General features: G+C 41.1%; 1 protein-coding gene across 3 annotated transcripts in view; it reads right to left on the bottom strand.

Annotated features, from left to right (window-relative positions):
- Positions 1 to 13,079, bottom strand: part of INPP4B (inositol polyphosphate-4-phosphatase type II B) — a 225,206-nt gene extending 212,127 nt beyond the window's left edge. For all 3 annotated transcript variants that reach the window (XM_037397011.1, XM_037397022.1, XM_037397002.1), the window contains exons 1-2: positions 12,992 to 13,079; positions 671 to 884 (exon numbers count right to left, since the gene is read on the bottom strand). In XM_037397011.1, coding sequence (XP_037252908.1) covers positions 671 to 761 — 91 coding nt within the window. In that variant the 5' untranslated portion in view covers positions 762 to 884; positions 12,992 to 13,079. The remainder of the gene's footprint in view (positions 1 to 670; positions 885 to 12,991) is intronic.
- Between the last annotated feature and the right edge of the window lie 201 nt (positions 13,080 to 13,280).

The raw sequence follows: 13,280 nt of genomic DNA, 5'->3' as shown, positions 1-13,280 counted from the left end.
ACAGCTGCAGGGCTCAGAAAGGCCTTGGTCAGTAAGACGTAAATAAGTTGTGGGGTTTTTTTAGTGAAGTTATAAGAAATGTCCAGGTTGAATTCTGCCACTAGCAGAGATGGCATATTGATCTGGAACACCTTTATGTATATGCTGGATACAGACTGGATTAAGTAACTGGGCACCTGAAATACAGTGCCCAAACTCCAGCGCACTAAACATGACTCAACATAGAGCTGCGTTGCTTTCAAATCCCCAGAGTGCTTCTATATCACAATGAACAAACTTGTGATACTAATTTAAGTATCACTTAAGCTTTATGCATTTATCAAAGTTATTAAACTATATTTTAAACAGTAGTCTATATAGGACATAAAAGAGGAAAATAATTTTTTCCAACTATATGATTTCTAAGTCTTATGAAGAAAATATCAGAGACAAAAAGTCAGAAACACAGTAATCACACATTTGTTCCCCTGAAGTTTATCTGTATAAATCAAAATAGGTATCAGGTAATGATATTTAAAGACAATTTTAATCAGTTTACTTCCTTTACAACTGCCCTTTCTCAAGCAACAAGGCAAACAGCATTATGTACCGTTTGTGACACCATCTGTACTGCTACAGAGTGTAGGCCATCTTTATTGTATCCCCCAACAAAATGAGTATATGCACTTACTTGTAAACTGTGGCTCTCCTAGACTGTCTACTTGGGATGAAGGAAGAAACTGCCGTGCTTCATCTGATGATCTCTCCTCTCTGATTTCCATGATCAGCCTCCGGAGCTGCTGAATTTTATTCTGCAAACCTTCAGAGTTTGCTTCTCCCAGTGCCACAACCCAAAACTGACAATCTGGCTTTGATGCAGCTTCAAGGTTCTCCACCCTGAAACTCTGCGCTCAGAAAACACAAACACAGTTTTTAGCAACTCAGGTTCAAAAGGGACATTACAAAAATACTGATGTCACATACAATTAACACCACCACTCTCACATTTTATTTTTTTTTTCATGGTCACAAAACCATGCAACCCATCCACCTCTTGAATCAAAACCCCAGTTCTTTCATACTCAGGTCAGTACAAAGTCTATCCACAGAGTGGTTCCAAAAGCAATTAACATATTGCTAAACTAGGTGGCAGAATCAAACTGAAATGGGAAATCCTTGTTCAGCACACATTCTGCAGCCTAGCAGGAGCTATCAGAGCTGCTAACTTGGACAAGAATTTGATTTAGCAGGGGCAGCAGACATGGTTCTGATGGATTGTGGGATTCACCAGAAGGGCTGTGTCACTAATTTCTTCTATTAGAGCTCTCCTTTATGCTCATCCTCTCATTCATCCTTGCCAGAATACTGCTCACCAACACATACAGATAATTTAGCATGACATAGCTCCTCTGTGAAGACTCAACAGGTTGTATGAGGGAGCTTCTGACCTCATTACTATCCACATGTCATTTGCTGTTCTGCCTGAAGTCTAATTGTTAAATGATCACATTTTCTAAGAACAAAAGAAAAGGAAAAAAAAAAGGAGGAAAAGAAAAAGCTGAAGCTCCCAAGGAATCCAGCTAAGTAGCAAGGCTCAGCTATTTGATTCAGATTAGCACAGGAAGAAAAAAACCCACATCTTAGGCATTTAAAATTCTGCAGTATAGATGGCTTCACAGAGTCACAAATTTAATGTGACGTTTAGTGCAACACACACTGAGAACAACAAACTGTGAAAGAAAGAAAAATCAATGCTTCTTTAAAAGAAGTTACCAACTGATTTAGAAACATAAAACTCTATATACCTGTGCTATTGTATTAGTAAGGACTGAAGTATTTGGCTGGACATCAAAATAGTTTTGACCTAAATAAGCCATAGATCATACTCCTGGATAAAACAGAACAATTAAATGTTTTCATCCTTAGTTTGAAAAACCCAAACAACAGAAAAGTTTTTCAATACAAGGTGAACTTAAATTCCCTTTTACTAACTTCAGTACCTAACCTTGGGCACGCACTTACATGTTATTCTAAACCCATTTGCACTTCATAAACTGAGCATCTGCCACTTACGATTAACTCTGCTTTTATTGTTGCGGGGGGGACAAAACATGCAAACCTCAAGTCTGGAAGCCTCTTAAAACTGTACTGGCACAAATCCCTGTAGAGGTGGGACAGGTTTTTTGTCTGGGGGTGGATCTATGGAAATCTAACTGTGTGGCTGCAGCTGCTGCTAAGAAAGCTGGATAAGATTTCACATACCAGTTGGACTAGAGAATTCATGAGGAAAGACTGGAAAGAAGAGCAGAAAGTAGGGGAATGTTTTTCTGGCTCCACAGGCAATTTAAGAAGTACTAATAAGGATTCAAACTCTTGCCTCTAGCCCTGGCTCAATCAGAAAACAAGGTGTTCAGTTCTTGAGACAAGAATATCCAAAATCTGGAGGGAGCTGAAGATGTTCATCAGATCCTTCTTTACACACAAAATATGTACTTGAGTGACCAAACCTGAACGAGCTGAGCTTTACTGTTCGTTCACCTGTAAGCTCTCACGTGATTTGCTACTGCATCTGAGCCATGAGGGCAGTAACCTTCAAAAAGACTGGTAATTAGAAGAGCTGATAACTTTTCTGCCACTCTGGTAAAGTCTGAAACAGCATAGTGATCTACTCCCCTCTGTCACTGATCTCAGATATTCAGAAGTTTGGTTTTATTTTGTAGTATTTTAGAGCTACCAGTGGAAAAAGGAAAGGGGAAAAAAAAAGAAATAAAAAAAAAAAGAAGAGGTGCATATTAAACCAGCATTAAGACCAGCATTCATTCTAATAAAATTTAAAAAAATATTTACAGGCATGCAAAACACCTGCTTATACCATTCAGCCTTTAAAACCACAGATAATTTTAATAACAGCAGTTTGGCTATCCAAGATACCATAGCTAAGGAAAGACTGTCAGACAAACAAGACAATACTTAACCACCAAAATACAAATATATGAAAGTGTTCTTTTCTTCTTCCTCCTTATTTTTAAATAGGAACAGTAATCTCGTCTTGAAATATCCTACCGCTAGCTAGAGAAAAAACATCTGCTTTGGGAGGAAATCAATGGCTTGCAATTGAAATCATGCTATTTATATTTACCTCTTAGCTGTGGAAATCAGACTGGCATGCACAAAAGGCACACTGAATCACCCTTAAATGCATGGAACCAAAAATGTATAGTGAAATGCAGCAGGAGTGGGCATAATTCACTGTATTCTGATCTAACAGGTGCCAATTTTGAGATCTGGAAGTTCATTCTGACCTATCACTTCAAAACACTACAGTCTGCTATATTTAGATCTTTGGAGTACACTGACAGCTAAGTTAAATCCTGAGAGTCATACAAGGATACCTGAAAAATATTCATCACTGCAAAAGTAGAAAGCTTTGTTATGCAAATTCAATGGTTAGTAAGTTAAGTATTTCCCATACTGTTTCAATGCATGTAACATTTATGTACAACAAGTTTAGATAATAGAAGAAACACAAACAATGTCCAAAATGCACATTGCTAAAATGTCTGTTGCCATAAAGAAGCACATAGGTTTATTCATGTAACAAAGATCATAATCTCTGCTCTTCCAAGGCTATTTATTTTAGATCAGCTGCATACAGTAAACCCTAACAAGCTCAGACACTGAATTCCAAGTTTCAGTAAGGAAACAAAACTTAGCTGAAATGAGTTTTTCTGAAAATAAAACTCCCAGACCCAGAAATGTAACCACGGCCTTAAATGAGTGGTGGACATATCAGCAGAATTAGATTTGTATTGAAACATCCTGAACACAGGAGTATTTCATGGGTGGACAAAAGCACTTTTTACTTTGCAGTTAAGGAGTTAGTGTAGAAAATACAAGTACACAAGCATCCTCTGTTATGCAGTTTTTGCTGACACGAGTTACCACAATTTATTTTTGGAAAAAAATCCCTACCTTTTGAGAACATTTACTACTGACTTCAACAAGAGCAGTTCTTTATCTGGTATGCACTCCTAGTTTTACCATTATGATGTATTTTTTGAATAAGAGAACACGTAAGATTTAAGAACATACAACACTAAAAAATTTTCTATCTACATGGGAATAAGCAATAGCAGAACAGAAACCTTAGTGCTGGACATCCCTGGTGGGGTTTTGAGTTCAGTGGCATAAACCCAGGGAAGACATTCACACAGTTGAACACAATGGTTTTCTTTGCAAAACAAACATTCAACTTACTAGCTCTAAATTCAAAGCAAAATGGTATATAGTGCTATCTTTATCTCTTTCTCTTCTGGAACTGAAGAAGGTCTACATAGCTACAAGAACCAACATAGGACCTTTCGATAGCTTGCATAAACACGCACAAAAAACCGCACCAAAACAGAAAGGGAAAGATTGTGACTGTTATCAGGCACTGGGATATTAAGGTAACCTAAAGTTACCTGATAGTGTTTGTCCTGACAGTAGATTTGTAGATATCCAATTAAAATCACTATCTAAATCAACATTTTACAAAGCTTTGTCCTCAGCTTTTCCTAAGATAACTAGTTTATTTCCTGGAACCTAGCAGAGTGCTTAAAAGCAGGAGTACTGCTACTGTACTACTTAGAATCACAGAATCATTTAGACTGGAAAAGACCTTTAAGATGATAAAGTCCAACTGTTAACCCTGGAATGCCTATTTAAGTTATTACAAGAAGCAAATCTAAAAACTTACGAAATCAGACATACTCTTCATATTTGCCATTAAACACTAGTCTGAAATTGCAATAAATAACCTGCTATCAAAATGATTCTTCTCATTTCTCTACACTGTTAGTTCAGTTACGAATGTTCAATTGATAACAAATTAATGGCCACAGCTACTAGCATCAGTGGGGTGTGGGGAGGGCAAATATTAATAATTTTAATGCACAAATTGGTCTCTAAATGTTAGCACTGACATTTGGATAATGCAACTGGCACTTGGATAATGGTGCAAAAGCAAGCCAACACGGAGGCACCACTGGTGAAATCTGGGGGAACAGGTTCTGTAGCAGAGCATGCTGTGTTGCTCTAGAGCAGGGGCATGTAGCGCTTGGGACTGTATCAACTCACACCCACTTGGCCAGTAGCGTTGCTATACACACATTCTGAAGGAAAGTTTTGTGGTCTAGAAGCTGCCCCACTTTTACAATGTATAACTGTGTCCAAACCCTTGACTTTCCATCCCTTGACATACAAAGTGGGCAGAAATAGACATCACTTACATTAACATTATGGAAAGCTAATGCGGTCCAGTGGCTATACCAGCATGTTTCAGACACCTTAAGTGGAGATTCCTCACTAGCAGGTGCTTAGAGGCCCTTCCAGCAGCTTGCCCACCTTGCTGCTTTTCCTTATTTCAATAGCAGACACCCAGTTAGAAGCAAGAACTGAGGAAGCAGGTAGTGGAAAGCAAACATATCTATCCATAGAGCCTTTTCTGATCAGGACCCTATTCGCCAACAGTTCTTTTACTGAAGCATGATCTCAACAAGACTTTCTCCCACAGAAGCCAGCATAGAAAGTTACAGTCCTACAGAACTTCTGCAGCTCAAATAAAGAGTTCAACCTCCCCTGCTCAAACAGGGCTGCTGTCGAATAAGGAAATATCATAAAGAGAAGCTGAGATATCCCCAGTGGCAGTGGAAAGCCTTTTCTACTCTAACCCAACTGACTAAAGGCAGAAATGCATTTTGGTGTTCGTTCCATCATCCTCAGATAACTTTTTTTTTTCCCATTATTTTGTAATGCTGCTTATATTTCCCAAGTTTTTCAATTTAACAATAGTATTTGCCTCTTCTCTCGGCAAGCACTTTCATATTTCAGTTGTTTTAAAAGTGAAAACAAATTTCTTATTAAAAATGTCTTAATGACATCCCTCATTTTTTAAACTGTACTTCATTGTAACTGTACTCTAAATCTCTTGCAGAGAAAGCTGCCTTTCTATGAGGTCAGAAATAATAGTCACCAAAAAGCGTAGGCAGTTACTGGGGTTGACCCTTGTCTTTCACAAGACTGCAGTTTAATGAAAAGGCTTTTAGAATATAAAATAATAAAACAAACACATTTCCATTTAAAAGCTTTTCTATTTGTTATTGATCTTCATTTCTATCTTAAGAAGGCTTTACTGTTTTATTTTACTAAATATGTAAAATTTACAGGAAGATTGATGATCTATGGCTTGCTTAATTTTCATTAATGAGTTATAAGCATAGAATTTTGTTGAACAGAGTAAAAAAAAAAAAGAAATTACTGACAGGATTTAAATAAAAACCATGTACAAAGCACACGGTCAATGTCCAGAATTACAGCCTCTCCCTTTTCTAGAGGATCACTATTTTTCCTCCTATGCCAATATGCAAAGAAAAAGAGTTCAAAAAGGTTAAAGGTTCTCTCTCTCTTTTTACATGCGCTAGCAAAAAGTAATTCTCAGTTGCTACCTCAGCAGTGGAAAACAGTTGTGAATATCAATGAGCCACTGCCACTCTAAAATATAAAGCACCATCACAGCTTACCACCATATGCTGTAGCAAAAGTAGAATGGAAGCTTTGATACGTAAATTATATCCGCAGGATATTTCTAATACAGACATCAGAGGCTTTTAATTCACAAAGCTGACTGAATTCTATATGCTGATGCATTTCATGTTCAAATTAGTAGTGATGAAATCATCCCATGGTTACTCATGATGCTATGCTAATCTTCCTTTGGAAGTTAAATTTTCAAAGATAAAGAATTTAATTAAAAATTTTATCTTCAGTGTTGTGGGTTTGGTTTTTTTTTATTTTATTTTGCGATGCTGGAATAAACTTATATAAGTTTCCATTATAATCTCCATTTAAGTCCCCACAGAAGCTCACAAAGAGCCTGAGGTATTTGAAATTAATACAGTGTGATACCCCAGGTTGCCTACTGCAGTATAATACTTTCTTTCTTTTAATACCTGCAGGGTTTCACACATGCCACGTTGCTGCTTCCCTCTCATTAAATAAATACCACACCTATGCTGGAAGCAAGGCAGACCACACAAATATTTAAATACCACAATGGTATCTCAAGATCACTGAACAGAAATACTGAAGCATTCAACAAAAGTACTAAGTGCAGCCTTCGTGAAGCAGTAGACTGCTTTTGCTGAAAGGAAGTATATACCACATCACAGGCTGGATCATCTGTCTACCTTTAAAAAGGCAGGATTCAGAGATACTGATTCTCTGCCTAGGTCTGCAAAACTAACCTTTGCATATGCCTTGGTTATTCCACCTCTAAAATGGGGAGTGATACTGACCTGCCTTCCCAAGCCACTACTATTGAAGGAAACAAAATAATCCAAGTGGCTGACATACTACAAACGGCAAAAGGCAATGTTTGCCATCTTAAGGGTATTCCTACATGCAAGCTTTTTTTCCCCCGATCCGCTGCAATATGTTTTAGATGACTGTGACCTTGCAACAAAAGCTTTGTCTGTTTTCTCTGTTCCCTCCCTTCCTCCTCATGCCTCACCAGCCCTACTGGGATGTTACAGCTCTTACCTCCCTACTTCTCACTAAGGGACCACACAGAGTAATGCAATTACCAGTCTTAAAGGGCTATCTTATCCTGGAAAACAGTGGTCAACTTCAGATCGCTCCTGGGACTGGTTCGAACATCTAGCCTCACAGTTCTAATTACCCTACTCCAGAGAAACATTACGTGACCAAAACCTACCAACATTCACACAACTTTTTCCTCCTGATTGCCTAACTTTTTACATCTTCTGCTCAAACACTGACACATCTGGAAGCGGACAAAACAAAGAAAAATGCCTGACATAAATTAACCATGGTGTGTTGACCTTGGCCAGCCAGCTGCCAGCTGCTTGCAGGCTCCCTCTCCTCAGCAAGGCGAGAGGAGAAAAAAAAGCAACAGCCCATGGGTCGAGATAAAGACAGAGACCACTTAGCAGTTACCATCATGGGCAAAACAGACTTCTGGGAAAAATAACATAATTTATTGCAAATAAAAAGAGTACTGACTAGAGACAAAGACCTTTACCCTCCCCACCCCCCTTCACTCCCCCCCAGCTCAGCTTCACCCCCAGCTCCTCTACCTTCCCCACACCCCGAGCGGCATGGAGGTTTGAGGGCTGGGACGGTTATTGCCAGTCCGTAACAGCTTCTCCCTGCTGTTCCTGCCTCCTCACACTTTACCCCTGGCTGCAGCATGGTTTCTTCACAAGCTGCAGGGGAATACCTGCTCTGCTGGGGTCTCTGCAGAAGCTCTGCTGGGGTGCCTGGAGCACCTCCTCCCCTCCACCTGCCCTCTGGTGCTCACGGGGCTGTTCCTCAGCCCTTCCCCCCCTCACTCCTCACAGCTGGGCAGTGTTTCACCCCAGGTGCTGCCAGCAGGGCTAAGGAGCTGAGCCGTGCCCTGTGGTGGGTCACCAGGAGCCGGCTGGAACCAGTTCAGTCCAGCACAGGCTGTGGCAGCCCGGGCCTCTCCTCACAGAGGTGCCACCCTGCAGCCCCCTCTGACAGCACCTGGGCACATAAACCCCGCAGAGTAACCACCTCTAACAGGGTTTCCAAGGTCCAACAGAGACATGGCTATTCTCTAAACAGCTATGATTATATATTTCTGTCTGGGGAGGCTACAATGCCCGCCTGTGTTGTACAAGGTGCAAGTGTAGATGACGTGAACACAGCAGTTAGTCCTGAGGAGACTCCAAGGCAAGGCAGTTAACACTGCATTGCTCAGACGCTTCAGTGCACAGCTATGGTTTCCAGGTTTAAGATCTTTTGAGGACAAAAGGGTTGGAATGCTCCCCTTATCTCACCTTCTGGGATTTCAGGAATGAATCACACTGCGTGAACTGCCACATTCAATCAGATCAGAGGGCTGGAGCACCTCTCCTGTGAAGACAGGCTGAGAGAGTTGGGGTTGTTCGGCCTGGAGAATACTCTGGGGAAACCTTACAGCCGCCTTCCAGTGCCTAAAGGGGCCTACAAGAAAGCTAGAGGAGGGGCTTTTTACAAGGGCATGTAGTGATGGGACAAGGCTTGAAACTGAAAGAGGGTAGATTTACAATAGATATTAGGAAGAAATTCTTTACTGTGAGGGTGATGAGGCACTGTCCCAGGTTGCCCAGAGCAGCTGTGGGTGCCCCATCCCTGGCAGTGCTCAAGGCCAGGCTGGACGGGGCTGGGAGCAACCTGGGCTAGTGGGGGGTGTCCCTGCCCGTGGTGGGGGGTGTAACGAGATAATCTTTAAGGTCCCTTCCAATTGAAACCGTTCTATGATCTATCTCACACCAGTGTCTGATCTGTTTTACTAATAGCTACTAGTTCATGTGACAAGGGCATGCAAGCAACCCGCCACATACAGAATAGTAGATCACCTAACAAATCCTGTTTCCTTTCATGGTCTGCTCAGAAATCTTTTGAACAAGGGTGTTTTAGGAGCACTGCACTTGAAGTACTGACAGGATTATCTGCTGTGACTGCCTGACCTCTTCTGTACTCCCCTTATGTTTCAGTATCCACACGACCCTGAGGCAATGATCAGCTCTACAATATCACTAGATGTTGCATGAAAATGTCCTTATTTTTCCCTCCATGTTTACTCCCTGCATCTCATTGTGTTCTCCTCTTAGATATCCCTGCTAGTCTTCATTTCTCACTCTTGCTTACATCTCCTAGGTTTTGGCCCACCACCCAGAAGACGAAGAGACAATTGGCGAAAAGCTTACTCCAAAGCCTCCCCTCATGGTTCCAAGTTGAACCCGCAGCTGATTTTCTTCATCTTGCAGGCTGCAAGATGAAGAAAATGCCCCTTCCCAGCCACACCACAAGTTAAACCTCACAGATCAAGTCTGCCTCCTTCCTTGGAGCTTCTGCTGTGTTCTGGCACAGCTCTCCTCCATCTGCTCCACAAGAAATGGGACATTGTGAGCAGGTATGTCCTACTATCCTGCTTCCATGTGAGTCCTTTAGAGTCCCAGATGCACATTTTAGAGCTTTTTTTGGCTGCCAGTGGCCATTGGATATATTCTTGAGACAATGCAGCTAGTTCTTCATGATAGAAGCCCCATTGCCAAAGCTATCTTCTTAGTTCCTGAGGTTTGCTTTTCCCCCATTTTGTCTTCTGAATTTTTTCTTCTCCCCTACAGCACATGGATTGTTATTTCATTTACTTTAGTATTTTATCCTCATTCAGTACACAGTATATCATCTTCATTTATCTTCAGTTTTGTTCTAATACCTCATAATAGCCTGGCTTGCTTTTTCTTTTCCCATCCAACAAATCATCAGCCAGGCTGTTGTCCTTGTTCTCCAGCAAGGAAAATTGCCAAGTTTGAAATCCATTTCTCCTCTACCTGTCTGTCTCTTCCTCTGTCTTCTGTTGTATTCCCTTGGTCACCCTCCAGGCATTTATCATTATTTGTTGGCTCTGCATACCTGGAGTTTTCTATACTGTTTCATCTTTTCTCCTTTAATATGTTTTTGGTGGCTAGTCAGAATGCCACCCTTACCTCTAACCACACTACTGACCTTCAAAAACATTGTTTTCAGAAGTCTGTCTCTCAGCTAGCAATTTCTGTTCCTAACTATGCAAGCATATTTCTTCCTCCACACATATTCACAGCCTCTTTTTCTCCACAGGCAGACTGAAGCGCTTACTCAGTATTCATTATTGTCTACGTCCCCAGCTTTTGGAGTTAAAACCTGCCAATCTCACTGCCACAGAAGCTGTCCTGTTTGCAGGCTTCAAAGCTAATTGAAAGAGTCCTGTGAGCAATTACAACTGTATTCTTGGTTCAGTTCAGTAGCATTATGTTCAAGCATTGTAAAAGAAATGCCAGAAGGGAACTGACATGACTGTATTTATACTCGAATTGCAACATCACCACCTCATAAAGCTCATGATTCCAATCAATTAATTGGACTCAATAATGGCATAATTAGAAAAGTCTCAATTTGAGACTCAATGGTAATCATTCAGCTGTTATAGTTATGCAAAGCAATGCTTCCAAATACAGAAAGAAGTCCTTTTTGATGCAGTGCCTCAACATCAGGCACAAGACATAAGATTTAATGCACCTGAAGGTGCACAAGCCTAGGGGACCTTCTGAGATGCATCTGCAAGTCCTGAGGGAACTGGCAGATGCAGTTGCTAAGCCACTGTCCATCATATTTGAGAAGTCACGGCAGTCACATGAAGTTCCCACTGACTGGAAAAGGGGAAACGTAACCCCCATTTTGAAATACCGAAATAAGGAAGACCTGGGGAACTACAGGCCAGTCCGTCTCACCTCTGTGCCCAGCAAGATCAGGGAGCAGATTCTCCTGGAAACTATGCTAAGGCGCATGGAAAATGAGGTGGTGATTGGTGACAACCAATTAAGGGCAAATTGTGCCTGACAAATTTGATGGCCTTCTACAAAAGGGTTACAGCATGGATGGAGGAGGGAAGAGCAACTGAAGTCATGTACCTGGACTTGTGCCGAGTATTTGACACTGACCTGCACAACATCGTTGTCTCTAAACTGGAGAGACATGGATTTGATGGATGGACCACTTGGTGGATAAGGAATTGGCTGCATGGTCGCAGTCAAAGAGTTGCGGTCAACAGCTAAATGTCCAGGCGGAGACCAGTAATGAGTAGCATTCCTCAGGGGTTGGTACTGAGACTGGCACCGTTTAACAGCTTTGTCAATGACATGGGCAGTAGGATCAAGTGCACACTCAGTGAATTTGCTGACGACACTGAGCTGTGTGGTGCAGTCGACACACCAGAGGGAAGGGCTGCCACCCAGAGGGACCTTGCAGGCTTGAGAGCTGGGCCCGCGCAAACCTCATGAAGTTCAAGAAGGCCAAGTACGAGGTCCTGCACCTGGGTTGGAGCAATCCCAAGCACAAATACAGGCTGGGCGGAGAAAAGATTAAGAGCCACCCTGAGGAGAAGGACTTGCAGGTGTTGGATGAAAAACTCAACAGAACCGGCAATGTGTGTTTGCAGCCCAGAAAGCCAACTGTACCCAGGGCTGCATCAAAAGAAGCATGGCCAGCGGGTCCAGGGAGGTGATTTTCCGCCTCTACTCCACTCTGATGAGACACCACCTGGAGTCCTGTGTTCAGCTTTGCAGCCCCCAACACAAGAAGGATGTGGACATGTTGGAGCAATTGCAGAGGAGGGCCACAAAGATGATCGGAGGGCTGGAACACCTCTCCTGTAAAGACAGGCTGAGAAAGTTGGGGTTGTTCAGCCTGGAGAAAGGAAGACTTCAGGAAGACCTTATAGCAGCCTTCCAGTACCTAAAGGGGCCTACTAGACTATTATGGTTACCAGAAAATGGCAAATTGGTCCAAGTACTTCAAAATCATGCAGTGGTATCAGAAAGAATCCATTTCATTAAAAATTTCTAACACAACAGCTATTTTGAGCTGTTCCTCCAGAGAAAACTATGACAGCAATTTCTCCAAGTAAAACATTTCCACTAAAATAATGATTCTGATTGCTATGAAATAACTGATTTTTTCCTACTTTTTTTACCAATTTTATTAATGAGAAGTTGATAGGAGGTGAAAAAAAACCAACATAAACCCCCTCATTTAATATGGAGATTGGCAATAAATAATCATTCAAGAAAAAGATTAATTAGCTATGGACCAACACAAAACCCACATTGTACATAATGCCTAACAAAACTGAACCTCAAACTTGTATTTATTGTCAGAGGAAGAAGATGATATATGAATTTCACTTGATTTTAGAAAAAGTAAAACAATAGCTTTTAGGATTCTCTTTTTAGGCATGAATTCAGAGAAAAGCAATATTTACATATATGCACCTCACAGATAACAGGATATATTTTAGCTAATTTTTTAGAAAAGTTCCAATGTCTGAGTGGTTAGGCGTTTTTGTTTTAATTTTTGTTGATAGAAATAAAAAATTCACACCGAACATAATTAGCTATGTCTTACTTACTGAGAACTATGGAAACATCTGTTTTACTCCTGAACTCCACAATCCAGCAGCGCTCCAGGATTACCACTTCAGAGGCTTCAGAATTCTGTGAAACATAAAGATGACAAAACATTAAGATTTGGAACCTGACTGGGAAGTCCTTCTGTTTGGCTGTTCACAGCCAGCACAACATGTAGATATAAAGACAACAAAGCATAACAGTGACTAGGCAGATGGATATAGGCATTCTTTAATTACTGATCTGTGTCATCCTACTTCAAGTCAATGAGCTATATAATAGGAATAAACT

This window comes from Falco rusticolus, chromosome 1 (genome assembly GCF_015220075.1).
Source record: "Falco rusticolus isolate bFalRus1 chromosome 1, bFalRus1.pri, whole genome shotgun sequence".
In the NCBI taxonomy this organism is placed as follows: Eukaryota; Metazoa; Chordata; class Aves; order Falconiformes; family Falconidae; genus Falco; species Falco rusticolus.
The sequence above is the reverse complement of the archived record's forward strand: the minus strand, read 5'-3'. Positions and strand labels throughout refer to the sequence as shown.